The 21,199-nt window shown below is 36.0% G+C and overlaps 5 protein-coding genes across 6 annotated transcripts in view; 4 read left to right on the top strand and 1 right to left on the bottom strand.

The window, feature by feature from the left end:
• Positions 1 to 6: 6 nt before the first annotated feature.
• Positions 7 to 1,198, bottom strand: LOC115626378 (mitochondrial import inner membrane translocase subunit Tim23). The gene is made up of 4 exons (XM_030521733.1): positions 986 to 1,198; positions 585 to 873; positions 339 to 508; positions 7 to 261 (listed from the first exon to the last, which is right to left on the bottom strand). Exons 1-4 carry the CDS (start codon positions 1,035 to 1,037, stop codon positions 146 to 148), a joined length of 627 nt encoding a protein of 208 aa, XP_030377593.1. The 5' UTR covers positions 1,038 to 1,198; the 3' UTR covers positions 7 to 145.
• Positions 1,199 to 1,373: 175 nt separating this feature from the next.
• On the top strand, positions 1,374 to 5,650 carry LOC115626377 (uncharacterized protein YJR142W). The gene is made up of 4 exons (XM_030521732.1): positions 1,374 to 1,690; positions 4,477 to 4,610; positions 4,667 to 5,327; positions 5,382 to 5,650. The coding sequence occupies exons 1-4, from the start codon at positions 1,618 to 1,620 to the stop codon at positions 5,567 to 5,569; spliced, it is 1,056 nt and encodes a 351-aa protein (XP_030377592.1). The 5' UTR covers positions 1,374 to 1,617; the 3' UTR covers positions 5,570 to 5,650.
• Positions 5,651 to 7,447: 1,797 nt separating this feature from the next.
• LOC115626435 (borealin-like) lies at positions 7,448 to 8,761 on the top strand. The gene is made up of 3 exons (XM_030521810.1): positions 7,448 to 7,923; positions 8,073 to 8,484; positions 8,541 to 8,761. Exons 1-3 carry the CDS (start codon positions 7,557 to 7,559, stop codon positions 8,731 to 8,733), a joined length of 972 nt encoding a protein of 323 aa, XP_030377670.1. The 5' UTR covers positions 7,448 to 7,556; the 3' UTR covers positions 8,734 to 8,761.
• Positions 8,762 to 9,526: 765 nt separating this feature from the next.
• Positions 9,527 to 10,966, top strand: LOC115626400 (borealin-like). Its single transcript, XM_030521763.1, has 3 exons — positions 9,527 to 10,026; positions 10,176 to 10,587; positions 10,644 to 10,966. The coding sequence occupies exons 1-3, from the start codon at positions 9,660 to 9,662 to the stop codon at positions 10,834 to 10,836; spliced, it is 972 nt and encodes a 323-aa protein (XP_030377623.1). The 5' UTR covers positions 9,527 to 9,659; the 3' UTR covers positions 10,837 to 10,966.
• A 642-nt stretch (positions 10,967 to 11,608) lies between these two features.
• LOC115626601 (neurogenic protein mastermind) overlaps positions 11,609 to 21,199 on the top strand; it is a 38,314-nt gene continuing 28,723 nt past the window's right edge. Inside the window, exon 1 of one of the 2 annotated variants that reach the window (XM_030521987.1) lies at positions 11,609 to 11,788. The gene's annotated coding sequence lies outside the window, so the exon portion shown is untranslated. Of the gene's footprint in view, positions 11,789 to 16,787; positions 16,929 to 21,199 lie in introns of those variants that run through there. The other variant, XM_030521986.1, reaches the window with a different exon arrangement.

Raw genomic sequence — 21,199 nt, 5'->3', positions numbered from 1 at the left:
AATGAGTCCGGTTAAATCTATATATGTACGTGTATTTATAATATAAAACAGAACTTCATATTTCAGGGTTAAGCGTATCAACCGGATTACACAACTTGTGTAGACCAGTGTCACAATCGAGTGCCTGAACGCTTACCAATCTCACCTACAGGAATTTTGGACTTGTGTTCGTGCTGTTCTCTTGCGCCAGCAAGTATAAGCAATAGACCGACGAGATCCCTAAGCCGATCGCACCACCAAGTGCACATTTTCGCAGGCCAGCTATTAATTCGGGTCGGGATGAAATGAAAAGATAAGTCCTACATGAAGTTTATGTTTGTTACAAGTTGCATCCATACCTGTGGATTTGTATAGCAGCCCTGTGGCCGAGCCCGCGATCACTGTATTGAGGTTGTCGTCTTCGCCACGAACAAACTGTAACAACACGCCACATGCCGAATAGAGCACAGCCAGCGTGCCCAATGTGTTTGCCGTACCCGAACCCTGTTTCATGATGTGGTTTATTAATCTGCAAATATGAAACAAAAACAGATCTACATTTAAAGATCGCCGGCCTCAATTCGAAAATGACATTGTTAACTCACTGGGTGCGCCGCAATTTTCCTGACTGATTAAGGGCTCTAGTAACCTTAAATCCATTGTATATGCCCGCTAAACCACCTATACCACCGCCAATCATCACGGACGTACCGATCTGTGAGAAGGCCAATTCAAAACGTCCACGTTGTTTGTTTGCGCCCTCTGGAAATATAAACTCCGGCTGTGCTTGCTGCAGGAATCGTGAATCATAGTTGAGGTATGGCGAAACTGGCGCACTGCTGAATGTGCTCGTAGCCGATGTGTAGTTTGTTGGTGCTGCTTGTTGATCATCGACTGCAACAAATCCAGGAAAAAACAACATCAGTTTCATTAAAGAATTATTAACCTTGCCATCAAGCCATGTAACAGCCTATCACATTGCGTAATGCACATGTTGTATGCTTACCGGCTGGTGCGGGCGCCAATGAAAATGGTTTCCTTAGGTAGTCGTCACTCATTTTTGAATTTGTTCGCGTGCGTAGCCAGGTAGGTTACTAATTTTCTATCAATCAGCTGCCAAATTAATTGTAGTACACAACACAATGGGGCACCAACGTCGATTCCCGTGCTCTGCTTATGTTTCTAACTTTTTTTCTAACATGTAGTTTTTTACTGACAGCGTGACATTCTGCTCCCAACACGCGTGATGCCCAACACTGAGAAATATAAATTGCTCAGCACAGCACCTCGATATTTACGACAAAAACATCGAGGACAGAAATAATAAATCGATAATAATTGTCAGCTGTTGTGGTCGCTGCTGCTGGCTAGTATCTCAAGAGTGTTCGTGGGTCGCGGTTGCAATTGGGCGGTGTTTTATGGTTGTTTTAGATCCAAAGATACTAATATTTGTGAAAATAAGCAAAAACAATTATTGACAAGTGCGCCCCAGGTGGAGACAATATAAGCCCCAAGAGCCAAATTATTAAAAAAAAAGCAGGGCGATAGACTTGACTTATACAAGGGGCGAAGCCGGCGTTTATTTTGTCTAATATTGTTGTGGCAAGCCCAGCTCCAATCGTCCTGTACCTTCAAGCAATGTCGTCAACTGAAGTTAAATTGTCGCGTCTGTTGGGACTGGCACAGACATTTAACAATTTCTACCTATTAGGTGAGTAATTGTGCACACTAACTCGGGCGGCTGCGACATTCTGACCATGAAAATGGGTTTGGCCCGCCCGTAGCCCTGCTACAAGTCAATGCCTTTGTGTATGTATTTACATATATTGTGCGTGCGTGTGTATGTAAATGGATTGCTGTTTTCGGCTACGACAGTGGGCGGCTGGGCGCCCATATTATGGGTGCAGCCAACGCTTACTGCAATTGCAAAGCTCTTGCTTTTGCTCCGGCTATCGATTAGTTTGTGTACACTTGTGTGTGTGTTAGCCGTCATTCCATCCCGTTTCGTTTCGCAGCATCCTTCAGTCAACAGGCGCCAAATAGCTGGCATTTAAAAGCAGCACTGCACAGCCTGAATGACATTGACATTTTATCGACAAATTTTCATAAAACGTGGCTGTTTTTTTCTAACGCACGATGGAAGACCATAAGGTTCCCCACTACAAGCACTCTACTTTTAATCCGACCAATAATGAATATAAGGTATAGACAGGTACAAGAGCCCAACGAGATGACGTGTACAAATACTACATTTCACCTGTTGCTGCTGATAAATATCTAGGGAACTCGGCCGCTGATAAGTTACAATTTAGCCATATGTTTATTATAATAAATAAATGGTTCGGTATATAGTAACAATTTAAAAAATAACCCACAATGGCAGTGTTTGATATTCAAATCCGCACGGATATACATTCCAATATAAAAGAAAACGCAACAACTGCTAGTGCAGGAAACTCGATTGCATTTCTTTGTACTCCTATAAACAAAAATTAAAAGCAAAAAGTATTTGTTAACAATAAATTCAACACTAATCAATCAAGCGTCTTGATTATGAAAGAGCGTGTTTATCAGGCAATCGCGGCAAGTGCGCCCAATTCCTATGTATGTATGTGTATACATATGTACACACATATATTAAAAAATATTATGCTTGTCTGAGTATAGTATAAAACTTATAAACACACACATTGTATGTACATATGTGTGTGTACATGCGAAGGCCTTCAAATCACTACTGCAGTTGTCTCTCGAAAATTATCTAGTCATATTAAACTTTTTGCCCTACTAGAAATATTCGATCTTGTTGCTATTCTTTGTAATGGGCATCACAATTTTATCATCTCACCTTGAATCTGAGGGTGACATTAAGAGACAAACAGACGACAGAAATACATACATACATATGACTATGTACATACAACGACAACGGCGATCATCGGCAACAGCAGAAAAATATCCCAGTATAGAATATTCAGCATCAAATAAATACAATGTATACACTTATTTACGCATATGTATATGTGTACATATGTTCATATATACATATGTATCTATCTCTTCCTATAAAATCATAGATTCAAAAAGAGACTAGAACTTTGCAACATGCGCCATTTATTGCCGGTCAATCGGTGACGTCTAAAATATCAACATTTTCATTTCTTTCTCCTGTTTTTTTTTTATTTTTATTTATTTATTTATTTATTTATATTTTTTTAAATAATAGCTTATCTCCTTATAAATATAAAAACAATGAACATAAATACATACAAACATAATTAGATATTTATTGCCAAGATAGTCAACCGATTGTAGCAGCGACATCGTCGCCGCGCTCTCTCTTGATAAGCTTTGGCGTGCTTTGTTTTGCTCGATGTCTTTCACAGTTTTTTTTGCCACGATTTAAATGTTTTGGTTTTATTTGTTTCATTTCCTCCTCGTATTTATTTATTTGCTCAATTTATGATGCAATAAGCACATTTAATCAGAAAATTAGTTACCTTCCAGATCCATTCAAATTTTGTAGGCAGCCTAAACTAGTTTTATGGATTGCTTTCGTAGTTTAGATTGAGACTTACATAATCATGATAAATAAAAAATAAAGATTGCGATCCTGGGAGTAAATTTATATCCTTAAAAATATAATAATTATAAGGATTTCTTGGTGTTTATTGTTTAAGTATTATGATTCTGGTTCGATTATTTTTCTTGAGTACTTTTGAATGTTTACTTTTCAAGCCGTGCTTATAGTTCACTTTAAAAAATAAAAGACAACGCGTTTAGTTCATGTTTAAATTTAATCAATGCTCCTGAGGCCATCGGATCTTTTATAGTTTATTTGTTTTTATAGCCCTAGTAGTTAACAAAAAAGGTTTTAATTGCCTTAACTATAAATTATATAATCCAAAGTACGGTGCGTCGAAATTTGGATTATAAAAGAACATATTTGTAATCAGCTATTTATATTTTAAAAGTTCAAACACACGCCCATTCAAGATTCCGTTGGTTAGCTATTATTATTTAAAATATGTATATATATACATACAAATCTCCGAAAGTTGAATACCTTTTTTAAAAATACATATGCACATAAATTCCACACTATGGCAAAAAGCGGCACCCTCTGTTGTACTTTAAAATAACGCACGTTATTAAAATAAAACGACCAATGTATAGTAGCTATTCTTCTTACGATTAAACTAAAAACACGGATCTTCTCCGCGGCTTTCATGCGAAGCCGTGCTAATCACCGATATTAATAAAAACACAGCCATCCTTCGTGATTCTTACTCGAGGCAATTGAACTAAGCTGCTTAATTTGTGATGGCCACCCAAAGGTGAAAGACTAATTTTAAGCGACACAGCAACACACGCCGGGTTTATTAATAAAAGATGGACAGTAAAAGGTGTGTGTTCGCATCAACATTGTTCCACATGTGTAGAGCACACACCTCAAGTATCATTAATTAAGGGATAAATTTATTGTCTTTTGCACAGGTTTTCAAAAGGGCGACATACGTCCATTTCTCGTCGAAGGTCAACAAGTTGGACTAATTAAATCGGATGTATTCAAGCAGCTGCGCAAGTATCCAGAAGTGTTTTGCATACGTGACTGTGAGTCCACAAATCAGGTAAGTCCGACACAAAGGCTAATTGGTAAACATACTGCAGCAGTTGGTAATTCCAGGGGCTTGTGGAGCTAAATCCAGCCTTTCGTGACTACAACGAACGCACAGCACAATTGGAAAAAGTATTACGGAGCTTACGCACCGATGGCATCTTCTCCGCACTTCACGGCTGGCGCGACGAATACTTTGAGGTGAAGTCCGAGCACAAAGGGCTACTGAAAATGGAGCGAGCCGCCACTCCGCTGTTTGGGGTCCGCAAATATGGTGTGGACATCAACGGCTTTGTGCGCCATCCGCAGCATGGCCTTTGCATTTGGCTACAACAGCGCTCGAACACTAAAGAAACGTGGCCTGGAAAATGGGATAACATGGTAGGTGGCGGCCTATCCGTCGGATATGGCATCAAGGAGACGGCCATCAAGGAGGCGGCCGAGGAGGCATCCATTCCAACTGATCTCGTTAAGAATTTGGTATCAGCCGGTTGTGTTTCTTTCTTCTTTGAGAGCGATCAGGGCTTATTTCCCAACACCGAATACGTATTCGATTTAGAGCTACCAGTCGATTTTGTGCCCCATAATGCGGATGGCGAGGTACAGGCTTTTGAGTTGCTTCCGGCCAACGAGTGTGTGGAGCGCGTGTTTACACCGGACTTCAAGACGACCTCGGCGCCCGTAGTCATTGATTTCTTGATAAGACACGGCTATATCACTGCAGAAAACGGTGCGTATACGTATATGAGAAGAAATATGTATGTTATTCCCTTGATTACTGCAGAACTCAACTTTACGCAAATTGTGGAGCTGTTACACGTACCACTTCAGTCGCTATATACGTACAAAACACGCCTAGAGCAAATACAAAAACAGCAGCAGCAACAGGCTTTGCCCAACGACGATAGCTGCAATTGCAATACGCCCACCATACGACCAATGGAAAATGGACACAATAAGGCTGCTGCTTAGGCGTCGACTATAATCATGTAAATCGAATTGGGATTTAAAAAAAAAGAGTCAAAACATTGCATTATAAAGCATTAAAAAGAACTAGTTTGAGAGACTGCTTTTGTAATGGGATTTAAAATCCAATGCAACAGCCAATATTTACCAGAAAATTAGTAACGCAAAAACCAATCAACCAACCAAACAATTACGCATAACTTACTAAATTATAATTAATATTATGGAATTACATACTTCAAATTTATTAGTATGTTTGAGTCGATTTTTGCGATGTCCGAGATTCAGTCGTGGTATGTCCTGTTTATATTTATACGTGGTATATATACATATATATGAAATTATTTACAATATTTATTATGTACGTATAGCACATACATAAGCTTAACAGTTTAATATATACTTACATATACTCATCCATATATTAATGCCCACATCTCTGATCAGTTTTGTGTTTTGATATTCCAATTAACGACAAAACCAAAAACGACGCATTCTTACAGCTCTTGTAAAAAACCAGCAGACAAGTTTTACCAATGCAAAATGGTGCAACGAATAATTTAAATATTTTGAGATGAAATTCAAATGTAATCATTATGTAAATCTTAGAGATATTTTAGCAACAAATGAACTATTTCTTAAGTTCAATTAAATAATAATTACTGTCATAGAAAATATATAAATTATACAAAAGAAAACAAAGCTATAAGTATTATCCATGCATTATTTTAATGCACATTATACAGGCTCTCATTATTTTATTGGTATTGCCGCTGAAAAAAACCAAAAGAATTTTAATTTATCTTTTAAAAATATTTTATTGGCAAATGAAATCAATGTAGCGTAATCGATATCCGAGAGCCTTAATAAGTTTAAAAATATGCCCCATGAACTTTATAGTTCTATGTTCATTGTTTTGGAACGTATAGAAAACGGTGTGTGACTTCTTAGCTTAATTATTTGCTGAGGGCAAATAATTCACCAAAAAATAAAAGTATTAACAAATTTTCGCACAAAGCTTACGTAGTTTTTGAATATCTTCAAAACCATAGGATATCGTCAAGATCAGTCTTCATTACGTTATTAAGTGTGTTAGTGTCTTTGCGGAATTAAACTAGGCCGTTGAGGCAATGTAGGAAATGAATTCGTAAAAAAAAGCTGCAGAATTTCGTCAATACTGTCCAATTTTCAAAAGCTACATAAACCACTCGTAATCTCTATACAAATTTCTACTTTTCTTTCAAATTTGATCAAAATCGGTATAAAAAAAGAAGTTAATAGCGGAACAATTTCACTCCAGTACGTCTTCTTCTCTTCTGCTATGGGCGCACATAATTTAGTTCCGGAATTGTGTCTGGGTACAGGATATTTCACTGTCAGTCTTGCTCGACTGTAGCGTTTTCTCTTGATTTAATATTTATTTTAATATATCAATCTGGGGGGCTATTTACCCCTGCTGAACAAACAAGAAGTAGTTCGTACTTTAAGTGAATATAACTATGAAAGCAGTTTATATAAAGTTATTACTAGGTTCTGGAGACATGGAACGGGTCCGTTGAAATACTGGAAAATTTAAATATAACCGTTTTAGCCAAATCAAGGAAAGTTACACTTTCCCAGGGATGCAAAGTAGCAATCAACCCACATGGAACCGTGAGCAAATGTAAATTTCGAGTAGCAACGCTCGGTAAATGCATCAACGTTCATCGACATCAATATATATTGTCGATCTTTAAAAGTAAAATATCAATACTACCAACGTATTCCAGTAAATTTTCACGGTCCAAGTATCGATATTAGCAAATGAAACATCGATGTTTTCAATATTGTCAAAATATCGATATCTAATCGTCCGTAGCAGATGCACAAAAAGGCGGATGAAATCAAAAAAGGAACTTCGATAGAATATCATCAAAAATTCTTTAAAATTAATGTCAAAAATAACTAAAAACAATAAATATTGAGGCAAAACACCTATTCCATAAATCACGAAATGCCACGCACAAAGATAACAAAAAACTCAAAACGCAATCGCGAAGCGGCCAACCGCGAAGAAAAGATTCGCGCGTATGAAGTTAAAATGGATTCCTTCTATATGAGCGTCGACGATTTGGAACACAAATATAAAGCCGCTGTGGACCACGAGCTAAAACTAATCGAGGGCCGAATACAAACGGAGCTGCGTGAAATGAAAATGGGCGACTTTTTGCAAATTTTGGGACATTTGGACCATTTTGGTGATTTTAAGGCCAGTGACCAGACACAAATGCTCGCATCTCAGTCTATATGCAGCAAAAGTAATACGACGGGCGGAGGGGATCTTGCAAATATAAAGGGATCTTGCAGTCGGAACGATGAAGGTATGTCTTGATGCATTTTTCTTGTTTGTTAAAATATTGGTGAGCGGGACTCTAACTGGCTTTTTCATTAACAATCTCATACAATTTTCACTCACACTTCAAAAATACATGCACCAATCATCCACATGGTCACACATCGCTCTAACTAGGCTACCTTACAGAGGACAGCTCTTTGGGAGCTGTCGCAAGCAGCGGCAGCGCTATTGCCGCTTACACTGGTTCCATTCTTCGCTCGACCAAGGCTTTGAGAACTCCGGGACCTTTGCACTCGGCACGTGCTCGCCGTGCCCGACGCAGCAAATCTGCCGGTGGCGAGATATCCATTTTGCCTTCTGCCAAGCCACATGTCAGTGGTGTAGCATCCATGGAGCACAGCTCTCGTAGTAAAATGCGTACCCCCATGGTCTCCCGCACAAAAGCGCTCAGTGCAGATCGAACACCTCGGTTGCATCACAAGGGACGGGCCTCTTCGCCGTCAACCCCGCCAATGTCTTTTTTACGTTGGCCCAAGCCAGGCGAAGTAGCTCTTTCAAAATTCGGCAGTCCAATGGTGGCGCAGGTGTAAGTAGCTTCTGCCTTTTGTTCTGAGATTTCATAACGCTAATACTATCTTACAGTATGCCTGACAAAATCGCCAATGTGAATATACCTATTCGCAACGGGGTGCTGTCAATGCGACCCAAAAAACTTGCCGAAGTTGAAACTGATTTACTGGAATCGCTGGATACTGACACGTTGCATCAAATCAAAACATTGCGCGACAACCTTGCTTTAATAATGAACACTGTCAGTAAAGCTGGACTTAAATGAAAATTAAATCATGTTATTTCTTAAATTATTCCTTCAAGTGTTTGTAGGTAATTTTAAAATTCATATTTCAATAGTAATAATACATTTTAGCATACCATATACATACATATTTGTGAACGTACTAAAATAAATTCTAGCAGCGTGTAGTAATTTCGTAATTGGTTGCGAAGAGGAACAAAGAAATTCTGAGCAATATCGAATACATAGAACAGGCGAGTTTTTGAATATAGCACGGCTTGGGTATGGTATGGCCATCAGTATTTCTGATCATAACAAAAACTTTCTACAAATACTCATTTTCGACTTAAGGGTTCGTTTAAATTTTATTTGTGGCAAGGATATATCAAGCTTAGGGGCCTGAAAAGTTCGTATTTTTTATACCCAAATCGTGATTTCGATGTGTTATAATGACTCCTACTGCCACAAGTTTCGTTTGATATGTCTATACAGACCACATCAAATCCTTATGTCATATTACATACATAGCTGTATTAAAGACTATGTGATGAAAAAAGAGTTTGTGCATAAAAAAAGCATAATTGTTTATATATGTATATATTAAAGCCCAAGTGTGTATAGTCGTAAGAACTGTACATGAATTATTTTCTTTATTCGATTCGCACTAAATTTAATTCTTAGTTTTTAAAATTAAATGAAATTCAGATTTCAAATGCCATTGGAGCTATATAAAATACCAGAAATTACTATATGCCAGTATATATCCGCATATCAAAGGTATGTAACAATAATCGATTTCTTGCGACATATCGATACGCATTGGCATCCCTAGCAGAATCACAAAAAGGCGGACGAAATCAAAAAAAGCAACTTGAGTAAAATATCATCAAAAATTCTTCAAAATTAATGTCAAACATAACTAAAAACAACAAATATTGAGCGAAAATAACTATTTCATAATTCACGAAATGCCACGCACAAAGATAACAAAAAACTCAAAACGCAATCGCGAAGCGGCCAACCGCGAAGAAAAGATTCGCGCGTATGAAGTTAAAATGGATTCCCTCTATATGAGCGTCGACGATTTGGAACAGAAATATAAAGCCGCTGTGGACCACGAGCTAAAACTAATCGAGGGCCGAATGGTTACGCAGCTGCGCGAAATGAAAATTGGTGACTTTTTGCAAATTTTGGGGCATTTGGACCATTTTGGTGATTTTAAGGCCAGTGACCAGACACAAATGCTCGCATCTCAGTCTATATGCAGCAAAAGTAATACGACGGGCGGAGGGGATCTTGCAAATATAAAGGGATCTTGCAGTCGGAACGATGAAGGTATGTCTTGATGCATTTTTCTTGTTTGTTAAAATATTGGTGAGCGGGACTCTAACTGGCTTTTTCATTAACAATCTCATACAATTTTCACTCACACTTCAAAAATACATGCACCAATCATCCACATGGTCACACATCGCTCTAACTAGGCTACCTTACAGAGGACAGCTCTTTGGGAGCTGTCGCAAGCAGCGGCAGCGCTAGTGCCGCTTACACTGGTTCCATTCTTCGCTCGACCAAGGCTTTGAGAACTCCGGGGCCTTTGCACTCGGCACGTGCTCGCCGTGCCCGACGCAGCCAATCTGCCGGTGGCGAGATATCCATTTTGCCTTCTGCCAAGCCACATGTCAGTGGTGTAGCATCCATGGAGCACAGCTCTCGTAGTAAAATGCGTACCCCCATGGTCTCCCGCACAAAAGCGCTCAGTGCAGATCGAACACCTCGGTTGCATCACAAGGGACGGGCCTCTTCGCCGTCAACCCCGCCAATGTCTTTTTTACGTTGGCCCAAGCCAGGCGAAGTAGCTCTTTCAAAATTCGGCAGTCCAATGGTGGCGCAGGTGTAAGTAGCTTCTGCCTTTTGTTCTGAGATTTAATAACGCTAATACTATCTTACAGTATGCCTGACAAAATCGCCAATGTGAATATACCTATTCGAAACGGGGTGCTGTCAATGCGACCCAAAAAACTTGCCGAAGTTGAAACTGATTTACTGGAATCGCTGGATACTGACACGTTGCATCAAATCAAAACATTACATGACAACCTGGCTTTAATCATGAACACAGTCGGTAAAGCTGGGCTCAAATGAAAAGAGGAGGCTGCATTAATGCTTTTCTACGTAAATATAAAAATTAAATCAGGTTCTTTTTTAAATTAAAAATTGAAGTCTTTTTGCAATGAGTACTTTTCAATAAAAATACATCTTTTTTTACCATAAACATACATAGATATTTATAAAGATATTATTTTATATATTATATTAATTTATATAATTTCGTAATTCGTTGCGAAGCAGAACAAAGTAATTCAGAGCAATATCTAACACATAGAACAGCAAGTTTTTGAATATAGCACGATTTGGTTGTTTGATATGTTTTAGTAGGAGTAATACACACTTTACTGGTCTGAAAACTATGAATAAGAGTACATCAATCGGGACCAACATTGATCGATGTAATTGAATGTAGATACATGCATGTGAATGTTTTATTTAGGTTCTGCAACGGTAATTCTTGCAACAAATACAGTTGCACATCCGTATACATTCGCTAAGCAATGTGTGACCATACTAAAGATGACCACGTGCTACAATTTTTGGGCACGGGAACCACAGCTGAAAATACAGCACTGTATGGCTTTTAAGATATGGGCACACTCTACATTAGTCAGCTGTTGCGCTCTGCCCACTTAGTTGTCGTTTTTGCCGACTTTTATGTAGTTTATGTAGTGTGGGTGACTTTTCTCTTAACTAAATTAAGCTTTTTCAAAGTGCAACATATGGCTTTAACGTGTGTGTGTGTGCCTTTTCTAACGAACATTTATCAAAACCATTAACGGGGTGCAGCTGTAATGTATTTAACAAAATACATTTCATTTGTCTTTGTTTCATGTACAAGTATGTACTATGTTGACCCAACATTCAAATAGTACCTGAATCAAAGTTGTTTTTGTATTTTTCTGTGTCTACGTTTGTTATAAACGAAAGGTTCAACAACAGCATAAGCCTTTGTCGGACTGTAAATATAAATGTACGGATTCAGGTAAGATTTCTTCTGAGAGGAAGTTGTAGATACTTATATCTGCATGTACATATGTAAGCCAATACATGTATGATTGTATGTCTATAATTAACATAGCTATGCAAAAAAAAATATAAAATAAATCATAAACAGCATTTAAAAGATAGTTATTATACTACATTTAATTAGTAATAAAATAGTTGTTTTACAATTTTTTCCATACATATGTGTATGCAACAATACATGCATTTGAATTAATACAATATACAAATATTATCCAGTATCTATAATAACATTAATGAAAAGCAAGGAATTTATGCTTAGCAAATGTAAGCACCCAATCCAATGCAACAAGTCAACAGCAGAAGTACGCAGACAATCAATTTGACGAAAATTAGAAGCGACCTACGTGTATGTACTGTCAAATTGACCCATACTCTTTACCCAAAGAGCTTCAGATCAATAATATACCTAGAAATGCTTTATAAATTTGGAATAAAGTAAAAGAAGAGCTCGGGAAGTATGTATGTATGTCGGGGTTTTAATGAAATTACAATAATATCTTCCAACAACAAATATAAAAGGTAATCCCTGGCCTAGTAGGGGGAAGATTTATTAACCAGTCCGGCAAAGTATGCCCCATCTCAAAACCATGTGTGGTAGATAGCCGAAAAGAGAGATTTTTAAAGAGGGAAGATAAAGATCGGTTGAATACGGCAAATGGATACGATTATAATAAAACAAACATAAATTCCGGAAAAGACTGCTAAGATAATTTCTTGTTGTTCTGCAAGAAACTAAGAAATTCATGCGACCAAAAAGGGCAGATTAGCCAGCGACGGAAAGTTAATGAGCAGAAGTCTGCTTGAATATGATTGCAAACAAGAATTGGAATTCCAGTTGTAATGACGAACATAATTTTATTATCGTGCATCATTTGAAAAGGTATTACATTCTTGGACTTAGAAGTTTTTGCAAAACAAACTCAAATCATTATGAGTTCATCTATGTATTCAAACTGAAATTGGCGTCCGGGTTACTTCGCATATGTATACTTATGTATGTATGTATGTCCTATCACTTTCCTAGGGTTTCTCTGCCAACGACCACTCGCTTTTTGAAAACTGATTGAAAATGCCAGTTGCCAGTTGGATACTGCGCCATGGGTGGTTGATGGACTCCTTTCATTGTGGGCTGTGGTGGGAGGCCCTACTTTTAGCTGGGCGGAAGGGTGGTGCAAAGGCTATCGGCTTTGACGTTTTAATTTTACATCGGGCACCAACTTCTACTGATATCAATGCTTGTCGTTGATAAATTGTCTGGATATAATAAAAGTCTTGTGTATGTTTAAATTTATGTGTAAAAAATCGTAGGTACCATATTGTATACGTATGTATGTATGTACATATGTTGTTTACGCTGCGACTAAATCTTTGACTATAGAAAAAGTTGACTCCTGTTGCTTTCTGAAGTAGCCTCTTCAGCTCAACCAATTTTCAATTAATCGCACGATAAATACATTTCAGTGCAAAACTTGTGGCACTTTATGTGGATTTTTGTTCTTGCCCTATTTTAGCAGTAGCCTTCGTGCTGCAACCTGTCACAAATCTTAATTCAGTTAACTTTCCGTTTATACTTCATTTTCTTGAGATGAATGGGAGGACTTTATTTTATTTTCAACTGCTTTTGTAAAAAAAAAATTTTTTAAAAACACATTCTTGTGTGGTCACTAAGCCTGGCAAAATAGATATCTCAATTCGCAAATCAAAATCATTACTTTATGTTATTATGGGCTATCGATCTACTCGTAAATATATTGTCGCGAAATATAGTATGTATAAACAAAACTCTTCCCAAAACGTTCCTGTTCGTAAAACGTACACACTCATACAGAAGTTGCCAATAAAGAAAAAGTTTTATGTTAATCTACTTTGATAACTTAAAGGAAGGCAACAATCCCTACTGGGAACTTGGCATTCCAATAACGCCTTTAATTTTTTGCATTTGCATTAGCTGGAGCAGAGCTTTGGTGCCATTTTGCACCTTAGGAAATTCGATATGCATATTCAAAAACGTACGTACATGCTTATTTGATGTACCCTATGTTGAAAGGGTAATATTAAATCTATCTATCGTATGTAACACCCAAAAGTAGCCAGACACACTCCACCTCTTGCATATACATACTAAGTATCTGCATATTTGTAAGTTGTTTTTCCCATTTAGCTGTATGTACGCAAGGCTTTTGGAAAGTATGACCAATAGAAAGGACTAAAAAATTATAACTTTTTCAACGTCGAATTTGTTATATTAGTATATGTTGAAAACTCCAAAATTGAATTCGTTGTTTATGTTTTGCCAATCGGGTCTGCAGTTTCTGTTGTGATAAGGTTCACAATCATACATACGTAAATATAATGCTTCTTTTAGTAAGAACAAACAGGGTAAATAATAGTCGAGTTTACGTACATTCTTTTTTTATATTAATTCTCTGAATTTTAATAAATTATAAGCCGTGTAATTTGAAGACATTCAACATAATTTTGATGAAGCAGTTGTGGTCAGTGTGAGAATGTTTAGAGGAATTGCTAAGAAAGAAATTACTTTATTGACTAAATACTGAGAATCATACAAGAAGCCCTGTACGATTGGGGCATTATAACATTTGAGTGGGTGGTGCGTCACAATAAACTTATAAAAAAAGCGTAGATTAAAAAGGTAAAGAAATTTAAACACTACAAGTTTGTATGTATAGTACATATGTACATATATTATATAGCTATAATATACTATTAAAATTGAAGGCGACAACGACGTCGGTATTCGAAGAGCGCATTTATTTGATTTTATTTTTTATTTTTCTTAATCTTGTCGCCCTGAGTATTTCTCAGTTTGTTCCACACAAAGCAGCCACAAATGAGCGAACAGTACTCGACCGTGAGAGAGTGTGCTATTCACAAACAACATGTGTTTCGTCATCAAAATTTGTTTTTATAGTCGTTTTCTTTACTTTGAGTTTTGCAGGCGTTTTTTTTAATACTCAACGAATATTCATTTAAGTTATGTTACTTTACCTTTCCATTGCCTTTAGACGTCTGGAGTAAATTCAATAACTTTAGTTTGATGTATTGTATTCTAAACACATATTGAAAAAGTGAACAGATAATTTTGTACATAAGACCTTGCAGCTACAGGTTCCTCAGGGTAACCATAATAAGACTACATATTCGAATTGGAAAACCCATTTTGGGTCCAGCAATAGGTCTGTGTGCACGAATTATACGTGTGTTTTAGTATTAATATATATTATATTATATTTATGTATGTATGTATGTGTATGTAAAAAGAAAAACAGTTAAGTAAAATATTTAAATAAGTTATAATATATTAATATAATGGACATACATACATAGTACATATGTGCATACATATATATTTGCACGCATCTAATTGAAATTAAAATATTGAAATGTTGCTTCTTCTTAATTTGCGAACCTATTAAACTTTGTTTTGTTTTTTTGAAGCCGCCATTTAATTTCTGCAAGTCCACAAAAACACAAAGCTCCTTGACCAGCAACAACAAATTGTTTTTCATAGTTCTTGACGCAGTCTCGCCATCTATGTATGTATGTATGCTGCTGTTGTTAAGCACTACCCACTGCGTATGAGTATCTCCGAGATTCGCGCGGCACGCTAATTGTGGGGCTACGGCTACGTAAAATGCCGGCAGCGTACGTCGGTGTGGCTACTCTATGCATCTCGCTCTAGTTGGATAGGCTAGAGACGATGGTCAAAATATACGAACACGATAAGCATTGCGGCGTTGCCAGCAGGCAATAATTTCTCCCAAACGCTCTTTTGACACTTGACACACTCATTGAGAGTGCATACTCAGCTGGCGAGCGAAAATTGCTTTGCATTGTATTCTATCTGTGGGTTCGTTTTTAGTTCGAGCTTGTATTTCGTTGAGTACGGTTGTTGGACAGCTGTGGCAGTCACACTGTTGACGTGTCGTCCCTTTCGGAGTATATATGTGTGTGTGCCTTTGGCTTAGCTACCCTACCACTGCATCAATTGCATTCAACTTTTGTGAAATTATGTATAACAAAAATATATATGTGAAAATTGTGCATTTTAAAACTACATGCAAGCAAAAAAGATAACATTAATATCTTCAAGTGCGCAAAAAGCAAATTATTGGGCAGAAAAACGTGTATGTGTATGTGGTTTTGTGCCGATGTGCTGGCTGCCTCGTAGTCTCTCGTGTAGTAGTGTAAAATATGTCATGAAGAAGCGCCCGTTTTTTTTTTTGGCAAAGTTATTGTAAAATTTAAATAGAAAAAGTAAAGAAATATAATTTCGTTTTACACATCTGTGGTTTTTCGTTACGGAATTTTTTCCGCTGGACGCTCACGTTTCTTTTCTTCGTTTTTTGCGCTCTCACTTGTCGCTCTGTGGCCGCGTTTCATAATCTAATTGTCGTCGCCCGCTTTGTCGTCGTCGTTCGTACCTTTATTTATATTTTGTTTCATTTCCATTTCGTCTCGCGCTCTCGCGTTTGTGGTTATTGTTGCTCATTTATTTTTTAGTTACGTTTTCTTATTTTATGTTAAATTCCACGCAGCTTTCTTAATGCGATGATTTTTATGGCATTCAATTTTTATTTTACAACAAAAAATAAAAAACAAAGCGGTAATAATAATAGAAAAGAAATTCTTAAATGAAACAAGTGCAAAAGTTTTAATAAAAAAGATTACACCAATCAGCATTGCTATATATATTTCCAAAACGACCAACAAATTTAATAATGTTTACAATAAAATTGTAATGGATGTGTATAGACTTAATATACATGCATATTTACATATGTATACGTACCGTAGATAATTTCACAAACAACGGTTTCACTTAAAAATTGTATATAATATTACAATTAATAATTAAGCAAATGGAAACAAACTGTTTGCGTGTTTAATAAAAAAATGAAAATAAATAAGTGCAAATTAATGTGTTAAAAATGAAATAAATTTTATTATTCACAAGTCTGCATAAAAAGCCTTCTAAAACTTCTTACGCTTGGAGTATAACATTTATGATCTGTTTATATTTTGATGGACCACCAACTTGCTGGAAAGTACCGGGATACAAAGTAGATGCGAAGGTAAAGAAGTGTACTTTTTTAAATATTTGTACATAGATAAAACAAATTAATATATAGATATAATATATCCTTTAGGTGGAAAAGTTCTAGGTTATTGTATATAATAGATACTTTATAACAACATTTCATGTCACTCTCTAACTATACATCGAAATAGTATTTACACTTTAGTTGTCAGGTCAGTTGTTGACTTTGGCTTGGAAAACACATACATATGTATTATATACATACATAACACACTTTTACATGTATTTGAAGTATGGGCGAATGCTATATGAATGTAAATATAAAGTATACAATCAAATCTGACTATTACCCCAAGAAGCAGAAACCGCTATCCACGGCTACCGTCTATTACATAACAGACAGTCAGTCAGTTAGTCGCGCTCAGTTGAGTTCTAATTCTTTTGCTAATACACAGCTAAACTCGAAAACTGGCCTGTCTGGCTTGTCTGTCTATCCGTTTGCCGTCTGCTTTGTATACAATGTCTGTCTGCTGCCCGATCTCAACGACAAACAAACAGAAGAGAACCAAAATGGTCACTCTCACGCACACTCATACGCAGAAGACAAACTGAGCTCTGCTGTGTCTATTTTATCTGCCGAGTTTGTTTTATGTATTTATTTATTTCTGTGTTTTTAGACGAACAATTTTAACTCTTTTTTCAAAAACGAGCACTTCTCTTCACACATACAGATAGATATGCGCTCATTCGATTTACTGTAGCGCACAGATACAGTTGCAGACATTGTCGCATGAGCGTATCTTCAACGTTTACGTGTGTGCCTCTCCACAAACAGCTATGTATGTATGTATATATTTTATATATGTACAAATGTGGGCAATTTATTTTTCGTCATTCGCAGGGGCATTTGAAATGAGCGCTATCAGGCAAAGTTTTGCATATGATTGAAATAAATTTGAGTGGTATTTAAGTTGAAAAATTTGTATTTTATTTGTCAGCTATTTTTATTTATTTTATTTATACCTTTCCTTGAAATGTATGTACATACAGTATGTACTGTGCAGATATTGTAAAGTGTAGTTAATAGGGAAACCTTGACTTAAAATATAATATGTTTGCTTAGTTATGTACACATATATAAATATATTTATATACTTGAAAACTGAACATAACTTAAATGATGGAGCGATTTATAAAAAGGTTCACATGTATTTATAGATGATGCACATATAGTATGTACATACATACATACGCGTACAGAATAAATTGTCTAGGTGGAAAACAAAATATTTGCTGCGTAATTTTTGTTGATTAAATTAGTTTATTGTTGCTGGATCTTATTTTTGGACTGTGGCTGTTAACTCGCCTAAACAGGTTAAACCTGTTTTTCTATGGTTTTGCAGACACTAAAAAAACTAATAATTACTTTATTATAGTTATGCGTACAATACAGACAAGTGTCAGCATGGGAAGAACCGAAAGTCATTACCTTTTGCACTAAAAATGGCTTGTATATTCAATTTAGCTTGCTCTTCTGATTAAACAGCATATATGCTAATACAAATTTAGAAAAATTTTAGTTTTTTGTAGCGCCTTTACTAACATACTTGTACATAAGTGTACATACGTGTGCAGAAACACCATGATTAGATAATTGCAATTTAAGTTTGTTTGGAAAATAAAAGGTACGTCGTTGACAGATAAGCCAGAGAAAGCTTAAAGATAATTATTATTGTATGTTTGCAATAATACAATTTTTTGCTAACAAATACGAATACTTATGTAAGTTGAAGTTTTGCAAATACTGGTTGGGTTGGATGTTTTTATATTATTGAGTAGGGTTGGATTTTGAATTATGCGCTTTCCAAAGTTTATTAAATTAAAACAAGAAAGGAATGCTCCAATCGTGTAGCCACTCTCAGAAGTTTGGTTTTCTACTTACTGAGATCCATGGCTACATCGATTCGTCTCGTCATGCTGATAGCGAATATACATATATACTTAAATGAGTCCTTCTGCCTGTTACATACTATGCACAATCCTAATATACCTCTTTACCATGGGTTACATTTATTGGTACATTTTTTATTGTGCACAAATTTAATATACTCTGTACCTGAAGGGTAAAAACGTAAATTTAACTGAAAAACATCTTCAAATAAAGTTTTGTATATGAATAATATTCAAAAGAAAGTGTCTTTGTTTTTAAAGTGTGTTATACTTAATCAAATGTTTAACCTTATTAAATTTGCACTCACTTTAAATAACATATAGTTAAATTTACTATATTCCAATATTAATTATATATAAATATTATTCTTACTAATAGAAGTGGTTCTATGTATATAAATAAATATGTATAATATGCATGTGCGGAATATCTTTATTAAGATCAATTTGTACTGTTGTAGAGTAGAAAACAAGTGGCAAAAATATTTTTTAATTATATAGAAGAAACCTTTGGCTTCAACCAAACCCACGTTAATTTCGTTAAATTCAATATTTTAATATTAAAATCAAAATTGAAGTGTGCACTCTTTATATCTACTAAGATACGATGTGGTGAAACATCTATTTTTATGATTGTATATATGTATTTTGTGAGGCTTGTCATGCCTTCTTCTGTGTGTTCCTTACATTCACACTAAACTAGTATACCTTATACCATTTTGGTGCGGGTTTTAAAAAGGCATCAGATTATCCTCACATGTCTTATGTTATACTTTTTTTTAACATAAGAAAGCATACAAAATACAAAACAAAGTGTTCGAGCGGTTAACGTTCAAAATATCAAAGAAAGAAGCCTACGAAAAAACACAAGATCTTATATAGTATAATTATTTTAACAAACTCACGTAAGAAGTAACCAATACAAATTCGAATCAAAACAGCAGTCACCAAAGAGCACAACGTAACACTCAAACAAATTCAGGCAGGCTTAAGACCTTACGTATATACATTTGTATGTATATATACAGCGCAGCTATAACATTATAACTGTGTGAGAAATGTAGGGGAAATATTAATGAGAATGTGTGAGCTTCCCGTCGGTGTGAGTGTGTTGGTGTTTTTAAAAGTTGATTGCACTCGATTTTTAGATAAAGCTTTTTCAAGGTCATCACCGAAAAACCGACAACGTATGTACCAATACAAACGAGCTTCTCGCTGCTTAGCTTCTAGAAATACGCTTGTAGCGACCACCAGTTAAATGGGCAAGCGACCGTAGGGCTCTTCTTGGGTTTTTGCCGAAATTTAGGATTATGTTTTACCTTTTCTTTTGGTCGGGCTTTTAGGGCTCTTATATGGTTTGACCATAAGTATAAGTTTAACTGAAAGCAACTGATGTTGCTTTTTTACAAATGAACCCTAGCGGCCACTTCTTCTAGAACAATCATTTTGGTGTACGTTTCAAAGCAAATTGGCATCTCTTTATATACCTTGTAATTGTTTTATTTGTGGATATTTTGTTTGATTTTTGATTAATTTGATACATATATACAGGTGATATACAGGGTGCGCCATCTTTTATGTCGGTATGTAGATGTTGAATAACTTTGTCATTAGTGAACCGATTGACTTGAGTAGACCAGTGTTGAAAACCTTAGTTCAAGAAATTGTACAGAACCAAATTAAATAAAAATAAGGCACATAAGGCATCTTTGTGCAAAATTTGGTATCTCTATCTCTTATAGTCTCTGAGATCCAGGTGTTCATACGGACGGACAGACAGGGCTAGATCGACTCGTCTCGTCATGCTGATCAAGAATATATATACTTTGTGGGGTCTGCCACACCTCCTTCTGCCTGTTAAATTTTTCAGCTCCCGCAAATCTAATATACTTCTGTACATTTCATGTACAGAGTATAATAATTTATAATAAAAGATAAAATCGTACGGAAACAGAAGTTCATGGGAAAGTGAAATTATGCTTTAGGACCAGAATATAACTTCTTCAAACTTGCGTTTGGTCTAAATTTTTGTAACATGTCAGAAACAGGAACGCAACAAATTGATATAACCCTGTTCATCTGTCTATCTGTCTGTTTCTATGCAATATCTAAATTCTTATAATAGGCGCACGCCTTCGACAAATAATAAAATCTACTTTTATCAAACCTGAATTTATAGCGGCTTTTATTCTATTATAATAACAAAACATCAAATCAACAATTACCTTTTATTGTACTTTTACTAAGACTATTTTGCTGGCATCTTTATAAATCAGCTAGAGCCATATCCAGAGCTTTGGTTGGAGTGGATCTTAGAGCTCCTGTTACACATACGTGTGGAAGCCGGACTCCTCT

Source organism: Scaptodrosophila lebanonensis, unplaced genomic scaffold (assembly GCF_003285725.1).
Source record: "Scaptodrosophila lebanonensis strain 11010-0011.00,11010-0021.00 unplaced genomic scaffold, SlebRS2 tig00000085-arrow-pilon, whole genome shotgun sequence".
NCBI lineage: Eukaryota > Metazoa > Arthropoda > Insecta > Diptera > Drosophilidae > Scaptodrosophila > Scaptodrosophila lebanonensis.
The sequence above is the reverse complement of the archived record's forward strand: the minus strand, read 5'-3'. Positions and strand labels throughout refer to the sequence as shown.

Excerpts from the sequence above, each read along its gene's own strand:
- LOC115626400 (XM_030521763.1), top strand. The coding sequence starts at position 9,660 with ATGCCACGCACAAAGATAACAAAAAACTCAAAACGCAATCGCGAAGCG. Across the intron at positions 10,027-10,175 it reads TTGCAGTCGGAACGATGAAG|GCTACCTTACAGAGGACAGC; the intron begins GTATGTCTTGAT and ends CGCTCTAACTAG. Across the intron at positions 10,588-10,643 it reads AGTCCAATGGTGGCGCAGGT|TATGCCTGACAAAATCGCCA; the intron begins GTAAGTAGCTTC and ends ACTATCTTACAG.
- LOC115626377 (XM_030521732.1), top strand. The coding sequence starts at position 1,618 with ATGTCGTCAACTGAAGTTAAATTGTCGCGTCTGTTGGGACTGGCACAG. Across the intron at positions 1,691-4,476 it reads TAACAATTTCTACCTATTAG|GTTTTCAAAAGGGCGACATA; the intron begins GTGAGTAATTGT and ends TCTTTTGCACAG. Across the intron at positions 5,328-5,381 it reads CTATATCACTGCAGAAAACG|AACTCAACTTTACGCAAATT; the intron begins GTGCGTATACGT and ends TGATTACTGCAG.
- LOC115626435 (XM_030521810.1), top strand. The coding sequence starts at position 7,557 with ATGCCACGCACAAAGATAACAAAAAACTCAAAACGCAATCGCGAAGCG. Across the intron at positions 7,924-8,072 it reads TTGCAGTCGGAACGATGAAG|GCTACCTTACAGAGGACAGC; the intron begins GTATGTCTTGAT and ends CGCTCTAACTAG. Across the intron at positions 8,485-8,540 it reads AGTCCAATGGTGGCGCAGGT|TATGCCTGACAAAATCGCCA; the intron begins GTAAGTAGCTTC and ends ACTATCTTACAG.
- LOC115626378 (XM_030521733.1), bottom strand. The coding sequence starts at position 1,037 with ATGAGTGACGACTACCTAAGGAAACCATTTTCATTGGCGCCCGCACCA. Across the intron at positions 874-985 it reads ATTGGCGCCCGCACCAGCCG|TCGATGATCAACAAGCAGCA; the intron begins GTAAGCATACAA and ends GATTTGTTGCAG. Across the intron at positions 262-338 it reads GCTGCTATACAAATCCACAG|CTGGCCTGCGAAAATGTGCA; the intron begins GTATGGATGCAA and ends CCGAATTAATAG.